Raw genomic sequence first — 26186 nt, 5'->3', positions numbered from 1 at the left:
CAAGCTGCCGGGAGCTGAGGCTCACAGCCCTGCCCATCCCAGGGCCGGGTGATATCTGAGCCCAGGCACGTCACTTCCCAGCATGTACGTCACCCCTTTCATGCTTCTGCAGGTTAAGCTGTATGGTAAAGTGCCTTCAAATCTTGGCATTTCTTGGAGCCTGGAGTAAGCACTTAAAAAACTCAAGGCTAACGAATCACACAGGTGAGGAAATGAACTCACATTAACTGAGCTATTTATTTATTTATTTATTTATTTAAGAGAGAGAGAGATTGAGTGCAAGCACGAGCAGGGGGAGAGACAGAGGGAGAGAGAAAGGGAGAAGCAGACTCCCTGCCAAGCAGGGAGCCCGACGTGGGGCTTGATCCCAGGACCCTGGAATCATGACCTGAGCCAAAGGTGGACGTTCAACCGCTGACCCACCCAGGCGCCCTAACTGAGCTTTTTTAAAGAAAATAAAAACAAAACCAGCAACAAATCCTACTGTGATAGGGACAAGAGGGCTTCTGTTCAATGGAACCTTTCTGAGTAGCTATGGTGTGGTGGGCAGTGCAGACACTCCTCACTTGTACGACAGGGACTGAGTCGCTGGTGGCACAAAAGGGAGAGTGTGGAAGTGTGGGTCAATCCCTGAGAGATGTGCCCCGGGGAACCACACAACAAAGTGACCAGAGCAGATCCCAAACCCAGACAACCCATCGGCTTCAAGAAAAACTGACCAGTGTACACGAGAATGTCTGAGAGCGGCATTGCTTAGATCAGCTCCGACACGAGGGGATGATCACTCCTCGTTATGCCAGGGGAGAGGGTTCACCGCTGAGATCTAATCCACGGAACGCAATGCACTTACTGAAAGCCTGGCGTAAACCTCTGTGTATCGACATAAAAGGACTGTCCAGGTACATGGAAGGGGGAAAAGTCAGTCACAGGACAATGTGCACAGAATAATGACACTGATGAGACACGGCTGCTCACATATGGGGTGACCCCAAGGGAAGGACCTGGGTGAGGTCACACAGTTTATTCTAGATGTCGATTCTAAATCTTTACAAAGGGGATATATTGACATATTATTTATGTAATTTAAAAATCTAATAAAATAGGGGCGCCTGGGTGGCACAGCGGTTAAGTGTCTGCCTTCGGCTCAGGGCGTGATCCCGGCGTTCTGGGATCGAGCCCCACATCAGGCTCCTCCGCTATGAGCCTGCTTCTTCCTCTCCCACTCCCCCTGCTTGTGTTCCCTCTCTCGCTGGCTGTCTCTATCTCTGTCAAATAAATAAATAAAATCTTTAAAAAAATAAAATAAAATAAAATAAAAATCTAATAAAATAATAATAAAATCAATCCCTATCTACAGAGGTTTGACTACTACAAAAGATCAGAATGACACACACGGACACATAAAAGACAATGTCCCGGCTCCATGTGTCCAGGTTTCTTTCTTCTAGGCCAAGCAAGGACTTTTGTCTGTTTTATTCACTGATGGAGCACAAGCACCCAGAACACGGCCAGGCACCAAGCAAGCACTCAGTAAGTAAATAAATGAACTGGTTGTTCACTGAATCCAGAAATGTGTGCTGGTTGCCTCCCTTCCACAGGCCACTCGCTACACATCGTGGGAAACACAGAGTGATTCATCGGACCTGCATTCAGGGCACACCTTTCCCCTGCCCAACAGAGTCGGGCACCGGATGAAAAGACGCACCAGTACGAGCACAGCCCCCACTGCCCTGGAGGAACTTGAATTAAGCTCAGAGGAAGGTGAACTTGTAGAGGTTGCAGGGATGAGATAAGGCCTTTTCTTTGCCACAGCCTTAATCCTGGCTTTGTTTTTCAATTCCTCTGAGGCTTTGCTTATCATAGTCCGTCTTGTACCAGAATCACGTTCCTGCGTTTGGTGCCTACCCAGCTGGGGGAAAACGAACACCAGCCCTCCTGGATTATGTGAACGCTGGAAGGACAAGTGACTTATTCTTTGCCTGAAGCCCAGCGCACCAAAGCACTCCATCTTTGCTCGATATGGCTTCACTTCCCAATTCTATCCCTTCATCCTAGAACGAAAAATCAACAAGTGGGAAGGCATCTTAATGGTCATTTGGCCATGGCTACTCCTATCTGGACCGTGGCCCAGCCGTTCATACCTAATTTAAGGCAAAGGGCTACCAAACTAGATGAAATAGGACGTTTCAGGTTTCATCGGGTCTTTTCAAAGAGCCACAAACTTGTTTACTAGTAATTCCACTTCACATTCCCATAGCATCTCCCAGTTCCTAACCACCATGCCGCTGATTCCTTTACTTTCCAGCCCTTGACAGCCGTATCTGCAGATGCCCAGCCCTTTTCTGCCTGAAGCTAAGACTTTTCCACCTAAGTGGATTATTCTGCATTTATCTATAGCAAACATCACCTTCGTACATATATCCTCTCCTTCGAACTTTGGAAGTAAAATGTGGTTCCTGTGCACTGGTATGCATATGTTACCTCAGGAGAAAGTTCTATCAGAGGAAGGGAAAAGTCTTCTGCTTCTAGTGATGAAGGGCTCCTTCATCCATAAATCCAAAATTATTAACACTGAAAGATTCATATGTTCTTATCCCAAAGCCGAGGGACCAGATCTGCTTTGAAACTTGGAGTTTTTCAAACTTGAAAACAGCAGTACTGGGCTCGGAGCATATATTAAATGGCACCCGGAGCTGGGTCTCAGGCGACATCCCATTACGGAACACAGCAGGATTTCACTGGCAAAAGAGATGAATATTCTCACTAAGTAGGAATAAAGGGAGACTATAAATAGCCTTGTGTCAGTTCAGGTCAGTTTTGCTGCCAACTGAGTTAGTTTTCAAACTCGAGAGAAACTTAGCTTTCAGAGTTTTTTGGATTTTGGAATAGCAGATGAGGGATTATGCACATGGCCCTGACCCAAATCAAAGAACCAGTTCTAGCTCTCCCCAACCATTCCACCTAAAAGCACGCATGTGTGATTGTTTTCTTGAACATTCTGGACAAGTTCTGTTTTGACTCTGCATGACAGAGGTCACTCCACTTTACTTGTTCAAACTGTTGTTTTGAAAGCAAAATAAGGGGCACTTGGGTGGCTCTGATGGTTAAGCATCTACCTTTGGCTTGGGTCATAATCTCTAGGCCCTGGGACTGAGCCCCACATGGGGCTCCCAGCTTGGCAGGAAGTCTGCTTCTCCCTCTGCCTCTCCCTGCTGCTCGTGCACGCTCTCTCTCTCTAATGAATATATAAAATCTTTACAAAAAATAAAGAAAGCAAAATAAAAGCCACAAGCCTAAAACACTTCCCTTTGACAGCTGAGCATGGTAAGTCTAAAGTATTAACAGTTCCCTTGTTAAGCACCATTATCCTTAACAGGTGAAGGGAATGTCCACAAACGACTAGTGTACACACAAAAACGGTACCTAATGCAAATAACACAGGGCCTGGTACATTTCTGTCTAGCAAGAGCTTCTCACACTTGACTATCCCCAAGTTCATCTGGGGATCTCATTAAAATGCTGATTCTGTCTCATCACATCTGGGTGTTGCAGAAATTCTACATTTCGAACGGGCTCTCCACGGCTGCTCTGGAGGGCCCACCCTTTCAGTCGGGAGGCTGCAGTGTGAAGTACGTGAGATTTGAAAACAGCTGGACCCGAGTTAGATCCTGACTCCCCCACTTACCAGCTGACTGACCCCGGGAAAAGTACGTAACAGCCCTGAGCCAGTTTCCAGCATCCGTTAAAAGGGAAATGACAACGACACCCTCTTTTCACGTCTCCAGGGAGGAGGCGAGCTAGCTGCACCGGTCCTGGCAGATATACCCCCTGAACTGCATCCCATGCCATCTCCGGTAGGCTGAAAACAGCCCCCAAAGATGTCCTCACCCCAGTCCCCTGAATCTGTGACTGTGTTCTCTTACGTGGTAAAAAGGGAATTTGCAGATGTGATAAAGTTAGAGATCTTGAGATGGAGAGGTTACCCTGGATTATCTGCAGGGGCCAATAATCACAAGGGTGTTCATACGAAAGAAGCAGGAGGGTAGGTTTGATAGAAGGAATATGAGAAGATGAATCAAAGGTCAGAGGAGAGAGAAGATGCTGTGCTCTTGGCTTTGAAGATGGGAGGAAGAGGCCATGGCCTAAGAAACGTGGGCAGCCTCTAGGAGCTGGACCTTCTAGAAGGAAGGCAACCCTGCACACCCACTCCAGACTTCTGACCTCCAAGACCGTAGGAGAATAAATCTATGTTTGTCTTAAGCCACGAGGTTTGTAGCAGTTTGTTACAGCAGCTGTGGGATACTCATACACCATCCACTGGAATAATGCTAACTCGGGCTTGCCTCGCTTCACGTAACGGAGGACTTCCGGAGGCTGAATCATGAACTGAAATGAAATCACATAATAGTTGCCTAAGAAGAGGTCAACACACAAAGAGCTCTTCAAGGAGCCTTTATATCCAGGGAAAAATTTGTTCCGCACTCTCTGTTTTGTTTGGTTGTGGCAATTTTTAATCAACGGGCCAGACATGCACATTAATAATGAACCATTCTACGGCCTGAAAGGAACTCTTGTACTCGAACTGCATCGCCACATTCTGCTCTGTCAAGTCCTCACGTGACCTGCTGAAAACTCAAAAGGTTCCTGGGGACAGTACCAGTGGGTCAATGGCTCCACATCAGGGCGACTGAACAGCCACCCTGTGCTTCAGCGTGAAGGACTGAAAATCAAGGGTCTCAATATTTGTACGAATCTCCACTTGCTATTTATAATGTGGTTTATCCCATAGAGAAGCTTTATAAAATTAAAAAAACAAAAACAAAAAACTAAGGTAACCAAAAAGACATCCTCAGAATGAAAACACGTGTTTCAAAACTAACTAGACTTGGTCCTGCATTTCCCGGGCTTTCCCTGAAGGCCGTGGTACCAGGAGGGCCCCTCACCATCCCCTGGTTTTGCACTTCCCTTACCAGACTCTAAGCGCCACGGAAGGGCCGCCCTTTTACTTCCAACCATCACACCCACAGCACCTAGGGCTTTAACTGGCACTCAGTGGGCACACGGTAAGTATTTGCAGATGAACAAATATTGTGATGAATATGTATAACGGAAAAGTGCCGTTATGGCTTTCACTAGAAAGAGCATTATTCATAAAGTTCTTTTTTCTCCAGTTTGAACTTAAAACTACTTGGCCTAGGATATTATTTATGGTAGAATTAAAAGTATGCTTTCTGATTTTATTTGCCTATTAATACATGCATCTGATAATTAACAATGTGCTAAGCAGTCAAAGCAAATAATTACTTTTCTAGTGTCTGCCCCTGCGTATGAGCTAAATGAGGAGGAAGCCACTAATTGCATATTAAAAAATGGTAACTAGCTTTAAAACATTCTGTTTAATCTCAGACCACAATATTCAAAATAGTTACAGTCCTTCCACTGGCTCAGTTACAACCCCACAAAACAGTCCAGCTCTTCAGAACAGATGTGAATTCTGCTCGGGTCACACTGAATATAAAATTATGTGTTCAAAAGATTGCCGGTTCACATTTACGAGGTCTTCTGACCAATGGAAAAAGCTGATCATAAAAACCATATCTTTTAATTTACTATGCTCAGTATATTTTATTCAAGAAGCAATGAAATTACATAGAGAGCTTTCATTTTAAATCTTATTTTGAAATATGACTGAATACATTAACATAATTCAGAATGAGTCGGTAAACATCTACGAAAACATGTTATATAATTTTAGTGAGTCCTATAACATTTCTGCTTTCTTTTTTTTTTTTTTTAAGATTTCATCTATTTATTTGACAGAAAGAGAGAGTGCACAAGCAGGGGAACAGAAGAGGGAGAAGCAGGCTCCCCGCTGAGCAAGGAGCCCGATGAGGGGCTCGATTCCAGGACCCTGGGATCATGCCCTGAGCCGAAGGCAAACGCTTAACTGACTGAGCCACCCAGGTGCCCCTACATTTCTGTTTTCAAAGAAAAGAAGCCACTAGACAAAAAAATGGTAAAACTGGAATCTGACCTTCAAGTGTCCAATAAAAGCAGAAGTTTGCTCACTGGATGGTCCAGAGTGAGAGATCCAGCTGATGCTACCGTGCATAGTAGGCCAAATGATTCCAAAGAACCTAGCTAACAGCAAATCAGACCATTTGGAAGCAGTATTAACCTGGTCAACTAGTATATTACCTTGGCTTTACCTGATAAACCAAGACTCCGAGTCCTGCTGTGATTTCCAACTCCTTTAGAAACCCGGGCATTTTGTGGTCACTGTAGCAATGTACAGTATCAGCACCAGGAAATCCTCGGTTGAGGGTCACCAAGGATGGCCCAGTTCACACGCAGCTAAGATTTTACCTCTCTACAAAACGAAACTCAGCACCATCCTGTGAAGGTGCTTCTCTACTAAGCTGCTGAGATGTCCACCACCTGCAGAGAGAGACAGAGCTGTCTGACCCTTCATTGTGAAGCCCCAGGCCATTGAGGTTTTAAATGCTAACTGCATCAATGGGCTCTTGGCTCAGAAACAGAGGCTCTGAGAAGGGAAGGAGCCTGTCCAAGTTTACCCAGCACATCAGTGGCAGGTGTGGAGCTGGGTCTCTGTCCACTGCCTTATTTTCCTTCCTCCCCACCTTGCTGCTTTTGTATAAGCCCAACAGCAGGACAGGTTCTCTGGGGATGACCACCCCGGGTTCTCCCAATGAATGACATGGGCATGTCCACATTCGTGACTTTGCGTTAAATACATAGAAACAGAGAACGAGGGCAGGTCTGAGGGTTCCTCCTGCTCATTATACTCACTGGACTTTGGGGAGAGCGATGCTGGGCAGCCCCTTTCCCATTCTTACATCTTCATTTTGGGATTTCTCTGCAGAGGTAGGCTGCCAGACAAGTGAACCTTGAGGGGAAAGAGTGAATGCGCCCCCTCTTAACGACAGAGTGCCTCAGCTTCCAAAGGCACTGGGAATCACAGGATTCAGAGCCCAGGTTTACAGGATAGTATTAGCCAAAGCAAACCTGCATGGCCACTATGGTGTTTTCTGCAATGGTCTTCAGGCCCACTGCTGCTCCAAAGGCAGAGGCCGCTGTTCCATTAAGGGTGGCCGTGGGGGTCTACTCCACCTCTCTGATGGGCAGGCACAGTCCCACCTGCTTATACTTGCTCCCTGGGCTTTACTCTTGCCTGGGGAAGAAGGTATCAGAGGAGGGAAAAAAAAACGCAAGAGAGTTCTAGAAGGCATCTGTTACTTTTACATTTGATCTCTCTTGTTTTGAGCGGAGTCATCCTGCTCTTCAGACCACATTGCTGCAGTGGAGACGACCCCACACCCTGGCTTCAAGGGGCCACGTGAGCCAGACAGGTGTCGGTTGGGGACTTTGATCGGACCACCAAGAATAAGGCATTTTCTTTCTATTGTGGTTTCTGTGAGAAGGATGTAAACCTGGAGCTCCCAGGAGCCACTACCTAGAGGGAGAGCCTACATAAGAATGAAGTCAACCCACAGGAAAGCAGGGCTGAGCAAGGACCAAGTCCTGATAACAACCTCTGAGCCTCTGGATCCAGTCATACCTGAAGCCCAGATTTGCCCCTGGACTTTACAGTCCCATAAAGGAACATGCACCTTTCATTAAAAAACGTAATTCAGTTTAACTCAGATTTCTGTCACTTGCAAATGAAAAAGCACAAATACAGGAGAAATTAAAGTGTAAGAAGAGAGAAAATAAGAGAAGATTACACTTATGGATATGGTATATGGAAGCAGTTCAAGTTTGTCCCCTGGAAATAAAGGTGACACGTGGGAGTCTGTTCCATTTTTCAGAGTAAGTTCAGATCATCAGAACTGTAGCTCTGCCTAATTACTGTGATTAATCTCGCCAAATTCTAAATATAAAATGAGCATGCATTTTCTGATGCTCAAGGATACTCCAACAACCATGGAGAAAAGGAATGGGCCATTACCGAATAAAGACATCTTTTAAAAGAAATCCTTTTTTTTTTTTTTTCCTGCCCAAATGCAGTCATGACTGGGAGAAGAGAAGGTCACATCAACAGGGCAAGTCTTACCTGGCATGGCATGGATGAGGTCCCCACAAAGAACAAAGAACCTGGGTTTGGGCTTCAACTTGTTGATGGCCTCAACAGCTTGCTCAGTTAGACGGATCTCCTCGCCCCACTCGTCACCACCGCTGTCACTGTCCCCAGTGGACCAGGCCTTCATTAGTCCAAACTGTGGGTCTGCGCCTTGGATGAAGTAGAATGGGCCTTTCCATTCCCTTTCCTTTTCTTATAAAAACAACGAGGGGAAAAAAAAGGAGAGGAAAGAAATATTATAAAATCTGTCAGGGAAAGCATCCAGGTTATTGTGCAAGTGGATACAATATTTTTCTTAAATTAAGTAGGTCATTTTAATAAGCTGCTGTTCAAACATACCATTTTCCTGTCATAGTCTAGAGGATTTTGATTTATACTAATTATGCCTGGGACCTGGTGATTCCCAAAGGCCAGGAAAGACCACGTGGGCCGCAACAGCCACGCAGCCAAGCTGTTTGTTTAAAACTAGCCGGCCAAAATGGAGCGCGGAGGCACACCAGCAATGCTGTATAGAGGATATTAATGTTCAATAATAGTTTTTTAATTAGAATTAAAAATACCAGAAATTGAAAGCTGCCAGAAGTATTATATTTAAATTACTAGGTGAAGTGCTTTCAAATCTTTTATGCCAGGCTTAATGGCACATTTGCACTGTTTCGGGGGATGTGACAGAATTTTAATTATAAAACTTGGAGCTTGGAAGCCCTGGCTATCTGGTAGGAAATGCAGTGCCAGAAATGAAATCTTGAAATGAGTTAGTCAACGAGAAAAAAAAAAACTTGATGCTAACATTTCAAAGGCTGCATGATGTGGGCTTAAGCGAGGTGTGAGGCTAGGGGGTGGGGGGAAGCAGGGGGAAGGGAGGGAGAGGGAATTCTTTATGTTCTTGGAACGGGCACTAGATAACATGCACCAAAATTATTAGGCTTGCCCTTCCTATTGGTTCCGCTGACCCTAAGCTCTGTGGGTCCACAGGTCTCTACCCTTATTAGCCAAAACGACTGCAACCAGTAACTGCTTTTGCAGAGCTGGAATGGCCATGAGTGGGCATGGAAGCCCTGTGGGTGTCAGACTCCCCCCCCGCCCCCCGGTGACAACAAATTCTTATATGGTGGACCAATGCTGAAAAACAGAGCCTCCTCTGCCTGAGCGGGATCTGAGGTCAGAGCAGTCTGAAGATCCCCGATCTATGGCCCCTGCATTTCTCCACAGAGAGAACGGAGGCCCAGAGAGGGGACATGACTGGCCCAATGGCCACCAGCCATCAGTGGCAGGGACAAAACTACCCCACAATCGTGAGACTGTTTTCTTCTTTTTAACAAATTAGTATATTTTGCATGTTAACTGAGTAAGTGGCATTTCCTTTGGAAGTCACGAAGATATTATGATTTCCAAAAAGCTCCTTGGAGTCATTTCACGTCTGTGTGCTCAATTCATTCATTGATTCGATAAGTATTTACTGAGAGCCTACTCTTTGCCAGGCCCCGTATGTGGTGCTGATGATGCACGGCTGGACCTAGACAGACGAGGCCCCTGCTCTCCGGGGCAAGGAGATCTCACCGGCAAGGAGCCAGTCTAACTTTTTTAAATTTTGTCACCACCCTCCCACTCACCATGCCTTGCTTACTGTCATCTTAGAGTGGATTTCTGGCTTTAAAACTCCCTTTCCTTCTCAATTCCTTTTTCAGAACCTAAAAATGCAAGCGTGTGAACTACCTGCACATACTTTATAGAAAAATTGTACATGCAAGTTAATCCACCAATTCTGGACCCACAGCTCAGATCGTTAGCTGCTTAATCAAATCACAACCAACTTGAACTCAGTCTGAAGAAGGAGGACATGAAATCCTGGAGTACACATCTCATTGCTAAGCACGGGGATCTAGCGTGATGACGGATTCCAACTCGTATTTATGGAGCTCTTACTTTGTATGGCAGAAAGACTCCAAGAAGGTCCCAAAGATCCCTGCATTGTGATATTCACGTCCTTGTGCAATCCCCTCCCCTTGAGTGTGGCCTGCACCTAGTGACTTTATTCTCACAAGCAGAATACAGTGACAGGATGTCCCTTCAGGCATTAGGCTACACCATGATATGGAAACAATCTAATGTACCTCAATGGATGAATGGAAATGTGGTATATATGTACAATGTAATATTGTCCTGTCTTACAAAGAAGGAAACCCTGCCATTTGAAAGAACATGGATGGACCTACAGGGCACTCCACTATGTGACAGAAGCCAGCCACAGAAAGACAAATACTATCTGATCTCACTTCTACGTAGGTTCTAAAATAGTCAAACTCATAGAAGCAGAGAGTAGCATGGTGGTTTCCAGGGGCTGGGAGGAGGGGGAAATGGGAGATGTGATGGTCAGAGGGTACAGAGTTTTAGATCTACAAGATAAGTTCTGGAGACCTACCGTACAGCACAATGTCCACAGCTAACAATACTGTACTATATACTTAAAATTTGCTAAGAAGGTAGAATCTATGTTAAGTGTTCTTACCAAACACATAATCATAATCATAGTCGTAATAATAATAAAGGGGTTGCAGGAAACTTTGGGAAGAGATGGGTATGTTTACGACCTTGATGGCACTGATGGTTTCACAGGTGTTTATTTATCCCCAAACTTATGGGGTTGTACACTTAAAATATATACAGCTTTTTCCATGTAAATCATGCCTCAATAAAATGGTTAAAGAGAGAGAGAGAGATTAGGCTAGAAAAGACCAAGACTTTCATCTCGCTCACTCTTTCTCTCTCAGGGCCCTCCCTCCGGAGGTAAAAGGCTGCCATGCTGTGACTCACCTACTGGAGAGGCCAACATGATAAGGAATGAAGGCAACAGCCCGTGAAGAGTGGAGACCCTCCATGCAACAACCCAAAAGGAGTGGAATCCTGCCAACAACCACTGAACAGACTTGGAAAAGGACTCCCCCTCAGTCAGGCCATCAGATGAGACCACAGCCCCAGCTGACATACTGCCTGAACACTGTGGGAGGCCCTGCAGCAGAAGGGTCCTGACAGGCGCACTGAGATCCACACAGAAACTGTGAGATAGCTGTTGCAAGCTGCCAAGTTTCAGGGAACTCTGCTACAAAGTAATAATAGATACTGAGGGATCAGGCACTAAAAATACCAAATTAGCAGGACGTCTTCAAGAGTTGAAGGCTGGTGTCATGAAAAAAAATGAGAGTCCAATTTGTGTTTTAAAATTAATTGTTAGCATTATTCATTTATTTTACTTGAATAATAACCTTTTTACACTGAATGTTTTTAGCGACATTCCTGTTTCTGAGGCAGTTTGCAGAGCTGTTTAAACTGCATAAATTAATCAGAACCAGATCAGGGAGGTGATCGTCACCCCAAGGTTGGTGCATAAATCAATCTTCTATAACAAACAGAATTTATGAACAGTTTTTTACAGCAGATGTTTTAACGAATATAGTTTCCTACAACAAATAGTCATCGTCTCAAAAAGTCAATAGTCCTTGGAGGCATTAAAATAAATCTTTCATCATTATTTGTTTACTTAGTAAAATCTTAGATAGAATCTCTATTTTATGATGACACGGTACAAAATAAATAGATTTGACCTGAAATACATGACAGCTCACATATCACTATTTCACCTGCCTATCTATGTAATAAGAGCAATTTGCTGACTTGGAGCTCTGCCTTCTCAAAAGCATCTGGGTCCCCTTCAAGTTCTGCTACAGAAGCTTGTGGTCTTCAGTCTCATCTTAATATTCACCAAGGCTGAATAATGGGTATTTCAGACTTACAATGCTTAGTTGCAGAGGGAGGAATCTTTTGTAAATTTATGCCTCCCCCATCCCTCAAAACATTATGAAAGTGAACGCTTAACACCACTTGCCTTAAACTATTTGGCCAAAGTCCAGAGTCACACCCAGGGCAGAGCACAGGTATTGGAGGACATCTAGGAGAGCTGGGGAGAGCTTGAAGCTATGCCATCACCTGCAGGGCAGAGCACCTGTCTGACCCTGGCACAGTCCTGCTGCTTTCTTTAGACTCCTTGAAATCAGTGTTCTGGCTGTTCAAGCCACAGAAGTTCAGAATACTGAGGTCTATTCCTGAAGCACCCCAATACACAATCAGAGCATTTTTTATTACTGAAAAAAAGAAAGACACTTAGGCATCCAGCAAGCTTTTTTGTTTGGTTTTTTAAATTTTCCTATCAAAGAACTCAACTATGGGACAGCTTGGTTAAATGGTAAAGGCCTGATAACCCCCCAGAAAGGAGCAGAACTGCTGGAAGTGGAGGCTGAGGGAGAAAGTGCGAAGGACAGGAGGGCACCAATGAAGCATGCGGCACTGGGCGCAAGGAGCAGGGCTGGGTCTACTCCTCAGGCCTCAAGGTGTGGCCTCTGCACCAGCACCAGCATCAGCATCAGCACCTGTGAGCTTGCTCTAGAGGCAGCATCCCAAGCCCAGCCCACACCTACTGAGGCAGTCTGCATTTTAACAGATTCCCATGTGATCTGTACACAAACCCAAGTTTGAGAAGCACTGACCTGTAACTCATCAAGGAACTGCTTGAACGTGTTTGATCAGAAACAGGTGCAAAGTGATTTTTGTTTCCCTAAATTGAAATAACGGCTTGGAGGATTGGTTGTTGTTTTGCATATTTCCCTACTGATGGCTTTTTTGGTTTGGTTGTATTTTTGTTTTGCATATATTCCTACTCATTTTTAGGTCCCTGTCTCTATCCAGCCCAGGTAATTTCCAAAATTGATAAAAGAATGCAGTCAGGGACCCTAACTGGTGACTATGATAAGGCCAAAGTCAAGTTTTGAGATAAACTAAGTACTTGTAGAATGAATGCATTAAAGAATAAAGTTAGGTTGATTAATTTAAGACCTCATTTCTGACCCACATCATACCAAAACAAGACTACAATCTTTTGAAACATTTGACAAAATCTTCTGGTAATGTCTATAGGGTACTTACTGTTAATACAACATAAAGCACACAGGTATTGAACTGAAACACCTAAGCCGTCTATAAATAAGAATGTCCACAGTGAACCGAATTTTTTCAACATTAATTTTTGTAACAAATTCACAGAGATGGTGTATTAGCGCTCTATCACTACTGTAACCAATGAACACAGATGCAGGAGCTTGGAACAGTACCCAGGTGCTGTCTCAGGTTCTGTGGGCTGGGGATCTGGCCATGGCTTAGCCTCCAATACCTGCTCATGGTCTCTCACAAGCCACAGTGAAAGTGTCAGCCAGCGCTGGGGTCTCACATGAAAACTCACGTGGGGCAGGATCTGCTTCCAAGCTCACTTACAGGGTTGTTGACTAGGTTCCTTGCTGGCTGTGGTCCAGAAGCTACCCTCACTTCCTTGCCATGTGGGCCTCTCCAACATGGCAGCTCAGAACATAGAAACCTGCTTCCTCAAAGCCAGCAAGGGAGAGTGTCTGCTAGCAAACAGAAGTTATAATCTTATGTAACGTGGAAGTGGAAGTGATGGAAGTGATATCCCATCACTGTGCTGTGTTCTATTCATTATAATCAAGCTGCTAGGCCAGCCCCTCAAGAGCAGAGGATCACACATGCCATGAATACTAGTAGGTGGGGGGAGGGGTCACTGGGACCATCTGAGAGTCTGTCTGCCGCAGAGGGTACTATTAAACAACCCCTAGGGGCGCCTGGGTGGCACAGCGGTTAAGCGTCTGCCTTCGGCTCAGGGCGTGATCCCGGCGGTATGGGATCGAGCCCCACATCAGGCTCCTCTGCTATGAGCCTGCTTCTTCCTCTCCCACTCCCCCTGCTTGTGTTCCCTCTCTCGCTTGCTGTCTCTATCTCTGTCGAATAAATAAATAAAATCTTAAAAAAAAAAAAAAAAAAAAAAACAAGCCCTAGCCTCACATACTTAACCACACCACTTACACCTGACCCTCCTGTTCTGAGCTGAGTGAGCCCTTCCATTGCAGCCCATCCCAGGGAGGCTGGAGGCTTATAGAAGCCAACCTTTTCCCACTACAGCACTGGAAATTTTCAGCATAGGAGGGATTTGCAGAATCACTAACCCCTTATTTAACCAAAAGGGGATACTGAGGCCTGGCTAGGGATCTCAGTCATGTTCAAGTTCAAAATCACACAGTTAAAGAGCAGCGGCTCCCACTGTTCAGAATCTCAGTGCTGCTGGGCTGGCCCCGAGAGGAGAGAGCCATAAAGGAGACGGAATGTGCCTTGGGCTGCCTGCAAGTTGTCCACCTCCATAAAGACATTTTTATCTCCAAAAAGTTTCCTTCGGATGGAACATCTTGGTAAATAAGGAGATTGTACACAAAGATAATGCTGGCAAGGCCCAGAGCTTTTCCCCAGAAGGCTGGGATGCTCACAGTCCCTGCCAACAGCACAGGGCTGATTCAGGGTACAGGCTAGAGCCCAGAGCATCCATCTTCCATGGGATGCTAACTGGTGATCCTCTCCAGAAATTACAAACTCCAGGTCTCTGGATGTGGTCTGGCTAGCAGATGTGTTTTGTTTGGCCCATAATAGTTATACAATTTTGAATTTGTTGCCAACATTTTAAATTCATGAGTTTCATAGAGATACCTGGTTTTCTAGATTCTCCTGGAAAATCCAGCCAAACCAGGCCCAATTGGAGTATGCTGACCGGCTGGGCTGAGCAGCGGCTGCTCCTCAAAGGGGGTGCGTGGTCTCAATTCCCACGGTCCACAATTGGTCCCATTCACCACCTGGCCCCTGTGGACACGTGCAATGACAAGCCTACATCTACAGTAACTCTTCCATTTTGCTTAGAGGTGAAGAAGAAACTCAGTAAGGTCAAGGTTAAATAACTCACTCGAGGTCTAATAAGGGCAGAGAGGCAGAACCAGGCCTCTTATTCCACAGAGGCCTGACTTCAAGGCAGGTGGTCACGGAGGTGAGATCATAGAGAAGACTTATCTGGCTAGGACTGCCAAAGTCTGTCCAAATGATAACCCAGAAAAAACAAGATCTGAGTTATTATCATAATAAATTATTTGTTGTGGTCCCATAGGAGTCACAGCCCTGAATCAAATTTTAAAATTTATTTTTTAAAAATTTAAATCAGGTGCACCTGGGTGGCTCCGTCAGTTAAGCATCTGCCTTTGGATCAGGTCATGATCCCAGCGCCCCAGACAGAGTCCCGGGTCAAGCCCCTCACTCCCCTCCCCGGCAAGCCCCACCTCGGGCCAGCCCCACCTCGGGCTCCCTGCTCAGCAGGGAGTCTGCTTCTCCGTCCCCCTGCTCTTGCACTCTTGATCGCAATCTCTCTCCCTCTCAAATAAATAAATAAAAAGGGATAAAGAAAGGGGGGGGTAATCAGAAGGGGGAATGAAACATGAGAGACTATGGACTATGAGAAACAAACTGAGGGCCTCAGAGGGGAGGGGGGTGGGGGAATGGGATAGACCGGTGATGGGTAGTAAGGAGGGCACATATTGCATGGTGCACTGGGTGTTATACGCAACTAATGAGTCATCGAACTTTATATCGGAAACTGGGGATGTACTGTATGGTGACTAACATAATATAATAAAAAATCATTTAAAAAATAATAAATAAATAAATAAAATATTTTTAAAAATTAAAAAAATAAAAATTCAAATCAATTTAAAAATATTTTTATAAAAGAAAAACTGGCCTTAGAGAGAAATCTGATTCAGCCATTGTATAGAGAGTTATCAGGATTTGGCCACTTCCAGATTTCAGCTAACAGACAGAGACTGTCATAGAAACCATCTTTCAAAACTGAGGAATAAAAAGACGGTGGATTTGGGTGGTATTAAACCATAGACAGTAAAGGCCTGTGAGTCTTCTTTAAGCATTACTGGGTACAAAGCAACTGTACACATAGAAGAATCTTAAAAACCTTTAAAAACTCACACAATGCCTTACCACTAATCCTTCCTACGAGACGGTTTACGTGCCGATATCCTGCCTGAAAGACAGATATTCAGATTGCAACTGCTCTGTGCAGTTAATATCAGGAACTACGTGTTTTCTTAAATGTGTCTCTGTCAATACATTCCCTCTCCCTCATTTTTATTATACCTTTCAGACATATCTGTCAACTCTTAATAAAAGCTGACTTTTTAACACATACCAAGAATTAGAAATTTCATTGATCCTTTCGCTATTACCAGTTAGTTAATCAATGACTAATTATAATAAATGCACCCCCAAAAGCAATTGAGTCACTATTTCATCACACAACTAGGAAAAGGCCTACACGAATCAGTCCTGCCATTAATTAACACCTAACACTGTAACAATTTGTGCTCTCCTGATGTGCCAAACCTGTTACTTTACAGGCAACCTCAAACGGTTCAAGGTGGACTACAGTGATAAATAGCTCTGTTTCATTCTTATAAAGCAGAGTCTCATTTCCTAAATCTCTGCTTTTTGGAAGATACTGGTTAGAAGTCTGATGAGCAGGCAGTCTGATGAACCAGGCCCCTACCACCACACAGCACATCACTACACTGTAACAGTATTTAGAAATTCACTGTTTGGGCTCCTGTTAACTTCTCTGATTCAACATCATACATGAATTGGGACCAGAGGGGCCACAAGTCTACACTCGACTAGAAAGCTACAGAATTAACTAAAAAAGGGAATCGAGAGTAGTGTGTTTGCTTTTCTGGGTATGTCCAAGCTCCCAGCTTGTCCCATCAGCACCTTACAACACTCCCACAAGCCAGTTCATCACCTTTTCTTCAAGACTGGCCTCTTCTGATGGCCCTGAGTTTGCCACCATGGTCCCCAGTCCACCCATCTACATATGACAGGACTGTGTGTCAGTGGGTCCATTTAGCCTACCGGGTAGATGAACCCACATCTCCAGTGCTCCGCAGGACCTCCCTCCCCTCTGCGGCCCCATCAGCCTGGCTCAGGGCTCTACCTCTCCCACCCAGGGCCACCAGGACAGCTCCACGCAATGCTCCCCACTCTGATTCGCTGCAGGCAATCACCACCGCTGTGACTTCCCAAGACCCTTGTCCTGATCACCAAACTCTCCTGCTGAAGCGTCACTGTGCCCTAATCTCCACGAGTTAAAGGCCCACGCTCACGTTCCCTTTCCGGTATATTGTCAGCAGGTATCACTGGGTCACTGGCATGTGAGAGGCATTCAGTAAACATCTGATGAAGGGATAAGTGAACATGTCGAGGGATCCTCATTCATTCTGGCACTTGGGTCTAAAACGCAAGAGCAACACTTTTCCAGCTATCCTGATTACTGTTCCCATTAGACTGGTGGCTCTCGACCAGGGATGATTTTGACCCCTAGGGGATATCTGATGTCTGGAGACACCTTTGCATGTCACACTGGGAGGGCAATGGTGCTTCCGGGATCCAGTGGAGAGAGGCTAGGGATGCTGCTCAACACCCCACATTCCACAGGCAGCCCCACAACAAACAGTCCAGCCCATAAGGTCAATGCAGAGATTGAGAAACCCTATGCAAACATGCCACAGGATCCCTCCGAGGGGACCCTTATCTGCTCCTCAAACACAAGCCATGCTTTCCCACTCCTTCCTCCAGGGGATGCTCCCCATTCTACCAACTCTTCCTGCTGAAACTGCACCTGCCCTTCCCAGCCCAGAGCCTCCCTCCCTCCCCTGCCACAGATGCAGCTCTTCCTCTTCCCTCATTCAGCAAGCTTGTTCTGAGTACGCGCCACATGACAGGTGCCACACTAGTCGCTGGGCATTCAACAGTGAGCAAAGCCACAGGTCCCATTCCTTAAGACCTTAAACAACAGTGGGGAGATGGATGACGGACAGGCCAACAACTAAGCTGGCCGCATGCTGTGCTCATTACTTTTGCAGACGGAATCACAGTGATCATGGACAGAGGGACTGATGGGTGGGAGCTGGGGCTGGATGGAGCCCTGAGGCGACATAAGAGCCAGGCACAGGGTGGCGGTGGGGACGCACCCCAGGCAGAGCGCACGGCAAGTACCAGACCCTGCCACCAGAGACAAATGTGAATGGAGGGCAGAGGACAGATGATGCCGGGACATGTGGGCTTGAGGAAGACTTAAAGTCTCCACCTCCCAAAGCCCTCACCTGGTCCCAGCGTTGCCTAGACTCTGAAGCTTGCGTACCAGGCTCAAGTCCCATTTCCACCCTGTACCAAGCACGTGACATGACCAGGTTAAGAACAGGTTCTTAACCTCTCAGGGTCTGTGTCCCCGTCTGTAAAGTAAGAGTAACACACCTACCTCTGAAGGGTTGTTGTGAACAAGGACTGAGTGAATACACGTAAAGCATCTGCACTTGGCACACAGTAAGCAGTCAAGTGTGAGCTTGTGCGATCACGACTGTTACTTACGGTAACTCCTACCCTTGTCTTAGCAGAGACAAAGCCACCAAAACCTTACCCATTTCTTTATTCCCCATAGCACACAGGGGGCGCAGAAAATACTTGATGATATAGATACACGCACACGCACATGCACAGACACAGTAACATTCTTTGATCTTAACATCCTTCCGTTCACATCCTGGGGATATTGCTTCGGTTATAAAACGGCAAAGATGGGTAGCTTTACAGCTGTCTGGAGGCTTTCTGGCTAAAGAGCAAATGCCAATGAAATGCAAATTTTACAGTTTCTCCCAGTAGCCATCTGCACAGTGAATCACAGTCTAAATGTCTTCAGCAATACCCCTCATCTCCTCCGGGGACTAATCTTATTTTGTGGTTAAAAACAACAACACAACAACAACAAAACCGCAATAGTAGCAAAACAATCTTCACCACTTTGGGGCCCTTTCTGGTTTAACGATCCGAACGTCCCGACTGTAAAACTGCCGGAACTTACGCCCCATTTAATAGTGCCATTCGTGAGCGGCTGCCCGGAGCTGGAGTGGCGGTGGGGTGACAGCGAGGGGGTGCCGGGTTTCTTTCTGCCTAAAATCGACTGTGGTGATGACTGCACAACTCTGTGAACAAAGTGCCACTGAACTGTACACTGTAAAAGGGTGAATAGTATGGCATGTGAAGCTGTTGAAAAAAAAAAAAAAAGAGTACCCTTCAGGGTCCCCTCCTCCCCCAAAATAATTAACTGTGACAGCAATGTCCTCAGAGTCTCCGTATTACTCTTCCTAAGGAGCAAAGTGAATTTAGGCAACCTCTCTTCTCTTTGCCTAAACACATCCAAAGGTGGTTTGTGAGACACACAAAAGCTTCTGAGTCATAGCTTGGCGGCCACACTTGCCATTCGGGGATAAAGGACCTGCCAAAATCTTTATCTGCAACCCTTCAGAGAAGTAAAAAGGCAGACAGGCCAGGGCTCCTTGGCCAGGTGGCTTTCAGCATCACTGGCTTTGCCCGATGCTATTCTAGACAACAGCTACCAGGGGAACAAGACATTTCCTGAACCTCTCTTGCTTTTCCAAAGCAGAACTCCATTTGGGGTTCGCCTTTTTGGGGTGGATGTTTGCTATGACTTGTTTCCAACAATTACCCATGCTCCCCTGCCAAGAGAGCAGGTGGCTGCCGGCCCAGATGGTGCTTCGGGGAGAAGTGGAAGAAGGTGCTCTCTCTGGGCAGAGCTGCCCTGCAGACACAAGGCTGGGCAAACAGAGGCCCTGAATGCGAGGAGAAGGCATCCTCAGGGCAGATGAGGCCCAGAGAGGGCACCCACCTAGGAACAAGAACCTTCTTTAACAGACACCTCTGAGCACTGCATGAACCTCAGGGCCACCCAGGGTGGTTTGCTAAGGGATCCTACTAGTTGATTCAATACCTTGTTTCTGTTTTGTTTTGTCCACAGGATACATGTGTAAGCAATGGGTTATGCAGATCCTGAAATGTGATCATATTTACTCATTTCTTTCTATAACAAATGGCCACTGAGTGGCCACCACTGCCAGACACTGTCCTAGGTCTGGGCTTCCTGCCCTCCAGGAATTTATAGTCTAGAGGCATGAAAAGGCATGAAAATCACAGGAATAAATACACAACTATAAGTTGTAATAAGTGTCATAAAGGAAAAGAATGAGCAAAGGGAAAGACCAGGATCCTAACTGCAAATGTTAGAATGAACACAGGTTTCTTCTAAAATGCTACCTGAAGAATGAGACCATAGAGAGAGAAAGAGAGGGACAGAGAAAAGCCATGTCAAGGCATGACAGACCCAATTTTTGTTTCAAAGAGATGGCTTTGAATGCTGTACAGGGAATGGACGGTGGGGCCAGAGTGGATGCAGAAACTTCTGGAATTGTCCAGGTGAGAGAGACAGGTGGCTGGGGGTCACAGTGGTGGGAGCTGGGGAAGGGGACAGATGGACAAAACCAAGGTGAGCTCTGGAGGTTGAAGGGACGGGGCTGCGGAGAGAAGGGGAGGAGGAGAGGTCAGGACTGACTCCTGGGCTTCTGACTGAATAGGAGTTGGGGGGAAGACAGGAGAAGAAGCAGACTGGAGATGAGATGAAGAGTTTTGTCCTATTTCAGTATGTTCTGGTGTCAAGGTCAAAGGGCCAGCTGCCAGAAGGGCTGCGCTCCCTGCTCAGCGCTCCCATCTCCTAGTTTAGGGCCTGAAATCACCCAAGCGTCTCGGCACCCTCGTGGAAATGAACCCAGCACATCCATTACCACAGCGGCATCTCAGACAGCTCAAGCCAACAGTCGGCCTTCGTTTCACAAATGAGGAAGGACCTCCAGCGTTAGCGTGACTAGTGTTTTTTCCTTTTTCTTTTAAACAAGGGTACGTGGAGACTTTGGGCATTCTTCCAGTCAACAAATATTTCCTGATTGTCTGGCTATGTATCAGACCTGGTCATGAGAGTGGCTCAGAGTGGTTCTCGGGCTCCCGGAGGCTCCAGTTGCCAGGGTCCCATGCTATCGCCTGCAACTAATTGGGAGGGTTTGGCAAAGTTAAAAATCGTATGCTTCACAAATATAAAAAGCTGCCAGTTAGTCCTCTCTGTGAAAGAGACATTCCCTTAACAAACCCCCAGATTTACCAACATTCTCCACGCCCTCCACAAAGGCATGGGCTGTGGCCCGAGGTCCCCCAAGGGTTCTGCACCATGCATCCATCAGGAGTTGTCCCCGAACCTGTTCATGCTAGCACTTATTTTTAAATCAGTCAAACATGTAAACCGGAGAAATATGAATTGTAAAAAGGGCTGCTTCTAATAAAACTAAGACAGATGCTTTGGGAACACTCAATAAAAGGCAAGCTGGTGAAAATAAAGTACTATTGAATTAGGTGTTGTGGAGACAAGCGTAAAAGATAAGAGGAAAAAGAAAGTATAAACCTAGGATTCTTTACTCAGAGTGCTTTCCAAGTGATTTTTAACTGACTACTCCACTGGAAAAAACCCAAACTGGAAAAGATTCATTATGGGTGTTGTTTATGCAAGAAAGGCTCCATGGCAGGCCCATCTGTAAACCCAATACTCCAAGACAAGTCCTTGGCCCGACCTCAAAAGAATGGTAAATGAATGTACATTTATGGTTTACATTAAAAGGACATGTTAAAAGAATGTGTAATTTTTTTAATTCCCCTCTTTGGCTAAGTTTTTCTATCCATTGACCAACTACTAGGTTTCTACTGTAGTAAAAAAAAAATTTTTTTTCTAATAATGAGACCCTTACCCCACACCATACATAAAAATTAATTCAATATGGACCTAGACCTAAATGTATGAGCTTAAACTAGAATACTCTTAGAAGAAGCACAGAAGTCAATCTTCATGATTTGGGGTTAGGCAAAGGTTTCTTAGATAGGACATCAAAAGCATAAGTGATAAAAGAAAAAGGTGATAATTTAGACTTCAAACAAAATTAAAATTTTGGTGCTGCATAGGATATTTTGAAGCAAGGGAAAGGAGAATCCATGGAATGGGAGAAAATATTTGCAAACCATGGATTTGATAAGGGATCTGTAGCCAGTATATATAAAGAACTCTAACAACTCAATAAAAACACAACCCAATTAAAAATGGGGCAGGGGCGCCTGGGTGGCACAGCGGTTAAGCATCTGCCTTGGGCTCAGGGCGTGATCCCGGCGTTATGGGATCAAGCCCCACATCAGGCTCCTCCGCTGTGAGCCTGCTTCTTCCTCTCCCACTCCCCCTGCTTGTGTTCCCTCTCTCGCTGGCTGTCTCCATCTCTGTCGAATAAATAAATAAAATCTTAAAAAAAAAAAATGGGGCAAAGGACCTGAAAAGATATTTCTTCAAAGATGGCCGGTCAGCACATGGAAAGATGTTCAACATCATTAGCCTTTAAGAAAATGCAAATCAATATCACAATGAGATACCAATTCACACCCATATGGTTGGTTATAATCAAAAAGGCAGAGGATGACAAGTGATAAGTGTTGGCCAGGATACAGAGAAACGTGGATCCATATATCTTAGCGGTGGGAATGTAAAATGGTGCAGCTGCTTTGGAAAACAGTTTGGAAGTTCCTCAAAATATCAAACATCGTTACTTGTATGACCCAGCAATTCCAATCTTGGGTATCTACCCAAGAGAAATGAAACATATGTCCGTACAAAGATCTGTATGTGGATGTTCATAACAGCTTTACTCCTAACAGCCAGTACCCAAACTGGGGAACACCTGCCAACGTCCAAATGTGCAACAATGGGTGAATGGATAAACAGATGTGTTTTCCCATACAATGGACTACCATTCAGTAAAAAAGACGAGAGTGCAGCTATCTGCTACAACATGAGAGAATCCTGAAAAGATGATGCTAAGGGAAAGAAGCCAGTCACAAAAGACCACAGATTAAATGATTACATTTACATGAAATGTCCAGAAAAGGCAAAGCTCTAGACATAAATTAGTAGTTGGCTGATGCAAGAAGTGGAAACAGGAAGACTGCAAATGGGCATAAAGTTTCTTTTTTGGGGGGAGACAGAAAGGTTCTAAAATCCTGACACTGTAACACTCTGCAAATGTATTAAAAATCATTGAACTGTTGGGGCACCTGGGTGGCTCAGTCGTTAAGCGTCTGCCTTCGGCTCAGGGCGTGATCCCGGCGTTACGGGATCCAGCCCCACATCAGGCTCCTCCGCTATGAGCCTGCTTCTTCCTCTCCCACTCCCCCTGCTTGTGTTCCCTCTCTCGCTGGCTGTCTCTATCTCTGTCGAATAAATAAATAAAATCTTTTAAAAAAAATCATTGAACTGTGAACTTAAAATGAGTGAATGTTATGGTACCTCGATAAAGTTATAAAATATAGAAAGGCAAAAAAAAAAGGTACTCACAAATAAAAGTTCGTTTGTCTCTTAGAAATGTTACGACAGGAACGTTTTACACACTTATTTTGACTGATGATGATATTAATGACGCAGGGATAAATAATCAAAATTCTTGTTTTAGTCACAGGAGCCCTTCTCAAATAAGAGATAACTGGTTTGGCCTAAATGTATGGCGTAATTAAAAGCATTTATTTCATTTTCATTTTCCTCATTGATCTATTAGAATTTTTCAAACTACAGTATTTTCAATCCCGTTCAGACCTGGATACCCATTTCCGGGTCTACTATTTCTAGAAGAGTTCTTAGGTGAGACCTGGAAGAGGTGGAGCAAGTTATTTTTTTGGAGACTCTACTTTCTGCCATGTGAGAGGGTTTCCAGAGAGGACCGAGAAATATTCAGGATTGGTGAATATGGTCAACTCCTCTGAAATAGCTGCGGAGATTTAAAATGTCAGGGGAAATCATCTTTTTAAGAAACCCACCAAAGAGCCCTATTCTTAAGGTGGAAAATATACTGGCGGTAAAATGAAACTGGAAAAAAGAACAGTTTAGGACCTGAAAACAAATAAATACAGGTAATTTCTGAAACCTATTTTACCTTAATATTTCTCCTTTTTTAGAATTTCTTCAAAACAGATGTTGTAAACTTTTCAGAACAACAATTATTTGCTAGGAGAAAGTAGTCTTGATTAGGGTATGTGTCAAGGAAATACAATGATCAATTTGCCTAATTAAAATGAGTATCTGAAAATGCCTGAGGAATGGGAACCTTCTCAAATGAGACACGTAGAATTTACTTTTTATAAACATCTGTGAACGGAGCCTCGCGGACACTGTTAACAGAGAATGGATGACTGAAGCCAAGCTTCAGGGGCGATACTGCTGGAAAAAGTGCTCGCAGTCCGGCCGCTCCCATAGATCACGGGGCGGGGGCGGGGGGGATGGTCTCACAGTGCTTACCACACACTGGACGTCTGTGGGCCCCCCAAATTCTTAGGTTGAAATGTAAACCCCAATGTGATGATATGAGGAGGCAATGAGGTCAGGGGGGCTTAGTGATGAGATGAACGCCTTCTCAAGGAGACCCCAGAGCACTCATTCCCCGCTCCCACCGTGTGCGGGCAGGGCAAGTAGATGGTCATGTATGCACCACACACGCATTCCGCGGCGCCTTGATCCTGGACGTCCAGCCTCCGCAACCATGAGAAGCATCTGCTGTTTATAAGCCCCCGGTCTGTGGTGCTCGCTTATGACAGCCTAAACACCACGACAGCACTCTTCCCTCCACCTGCCAGGCTTTGCTTGAGAACCAAACTTTCGCTATTTCAGGAGGGGGCTTCGAGGAGTGAGCATATGAGGATTATCAGGGCTGTGATTTGGGGCAGTGTTGCTCGAGTTAACCAAACCTCTGGCAGGCAGTGTGTATTTTAGCAAGAGACAGGGGAACGCCAGTTGCTTCCCTTTCTCTTCCGGGCCGGCCTCTAGAGCCACCCTCCCAGCTCCAGTGGCTTCACGTTCCCACACGGCTGGACCTGGCAGTGGACCCTCTACAAGCAGCTCTCAAAGGTGCCAGCAAAGCCAGCAGGAGACAAAGACTCGGCAAAAACTAGGTGAGAGCAATGGGGGCACCTTGGCGGTGGACGAGGGCTTCAGCACCCAGTGACAGGAACCCACAAGACTAGGTGTTCTAAGCCCAACCCGCCGAGGCCGGGTCTCTAAAAGCCCTATGCTAAATGGCCCACACTGCGCATTTTCGCTGGGGACCAGGCATGGGCCCCACTGCTAAGGGAAGCCCAGGGTCATTTTCCCTCTTCCTATCTCAGCAGGGTAAGTGTCCTGTCCTTTTCTCTTCTCAGTCTCTCTCCCCGCTGCCCCGTTCTTGTCCAGGTGAATGACTCTTGTTCTCCGGACCCCCTGGCAGTCCTGTGGCAACTTCGGTGTGTTAAGAAGTTTTGACACCTCTGTATCCCTCCCCATCATTTCCATCAAAAGCCCTCCCCGCAACCACAGGCACCTCCAGCTACCGCGAATAAATAAACCCAAAGTGAACAACACGGGGCTATGGAAATGTGGCTTCAAGCCAAGTTCTTGGGCTCCAGCTTGCAATCAGATTGCACCCCAAGTTCCTCGGAGGTAGAAATTCTTTCGCTGTCACTGCTGCAGCTAGACCATTCTTTCCAAAAGGGAAATCTTATCAGTGTCCTCGTTTACTCACACATGCAGCTTAAAACTGATGGTATTAGGTAAAGACAAAAGTCCTCAATTACTCCCCCCCCCATTGCCATCCTCCGTTCTCACAGAGCACCACACCCCTCCCCCACGCTTCCCTTTCCCATCTCGCCAGGCCACAGACTTTTACACCGGTTCCACCCACGGTCCTCAGTGCTGTTTCCACCCTTTCTGGCCCGGGTTAACTCACCCTCATTCTTTGCCATCAGATAACACACCCCTTCCTCAGGGAAGATACTCTACATATCTAGCAAGACAATGTATACAACAGAATACTGCCCAGGAGGAAAGAGTGACCTAGAGCTACTGTATCAATACAGATAAATCTCAAAAACCTCATGTTGGGGGAAAAAAAATCCTATTAAAATATTTTTTAAATGGGCACTATCACAGACTGTATTTTCCAAAATCTGCCACAGCTATTATTTCTGGCCCCCATATGCTCTTCCAGAACCTTGCCACTCCCCCACCAAGAGCTGCAAAGAGAGAAAAGAACAAGGCTTTAGGACAGAGACCTTGAGGAGGAACCTACTTTTTAAATTAGGCTAGCCAGGGAAAATCTGACCCAGGAAGTGACCGAACCTTAACTAGGGTTCGAAG

The 26186-nt window shown here is 45.6% G+C and overlaps 1 protein-coding gene across 3 annotated transcripts in view; it reads right to left on the bottom strand.

Moving 5' to 3' along the window:
• Positions 1-26186, bottom strand: part of CPPED1 (calcineurin like phosphoesterase domain containing 1) — a 123762-nt gene that overhangs the window by 96347 nt on the left and 1229 nt on the right. For 2 of the 3 annotated variants that reach the window (XM_040635309.1, XM_040635308.1), the window contains exon 2: positions 8075-8293. In XM_040635309.1, coding sequence (XP_040491243.1) covers positions 8075-8293 — 219 coding nt within the window. The remainder of the gene's footprint in view (positions 1-8074; positions 8294-26186) is intronic. The other variant, XM_040635310.1, reaches the window with a different exon arrangement.

This window comes from Ursus maritimus, unplaced genomic scaffold (assembly GCF_017311325.1).
Source record: "Ursus maritimus isolate PB19 unplaced genomic scaffold, ASM1731132v1 scaffold_2, whole genome shotgun sequence".
NCBI classification, from domain to species: domain Eukaryota; kingdom Metazoa; phylum Chordata; class Mammalia; order Carnivora; family Ursidae; genus Ursus; species Ursus maritimus.
Note: the sequence above shows the minus strand (reverse complement) of the source record. Positions and strands in the feature narration are given on the sequence as shown.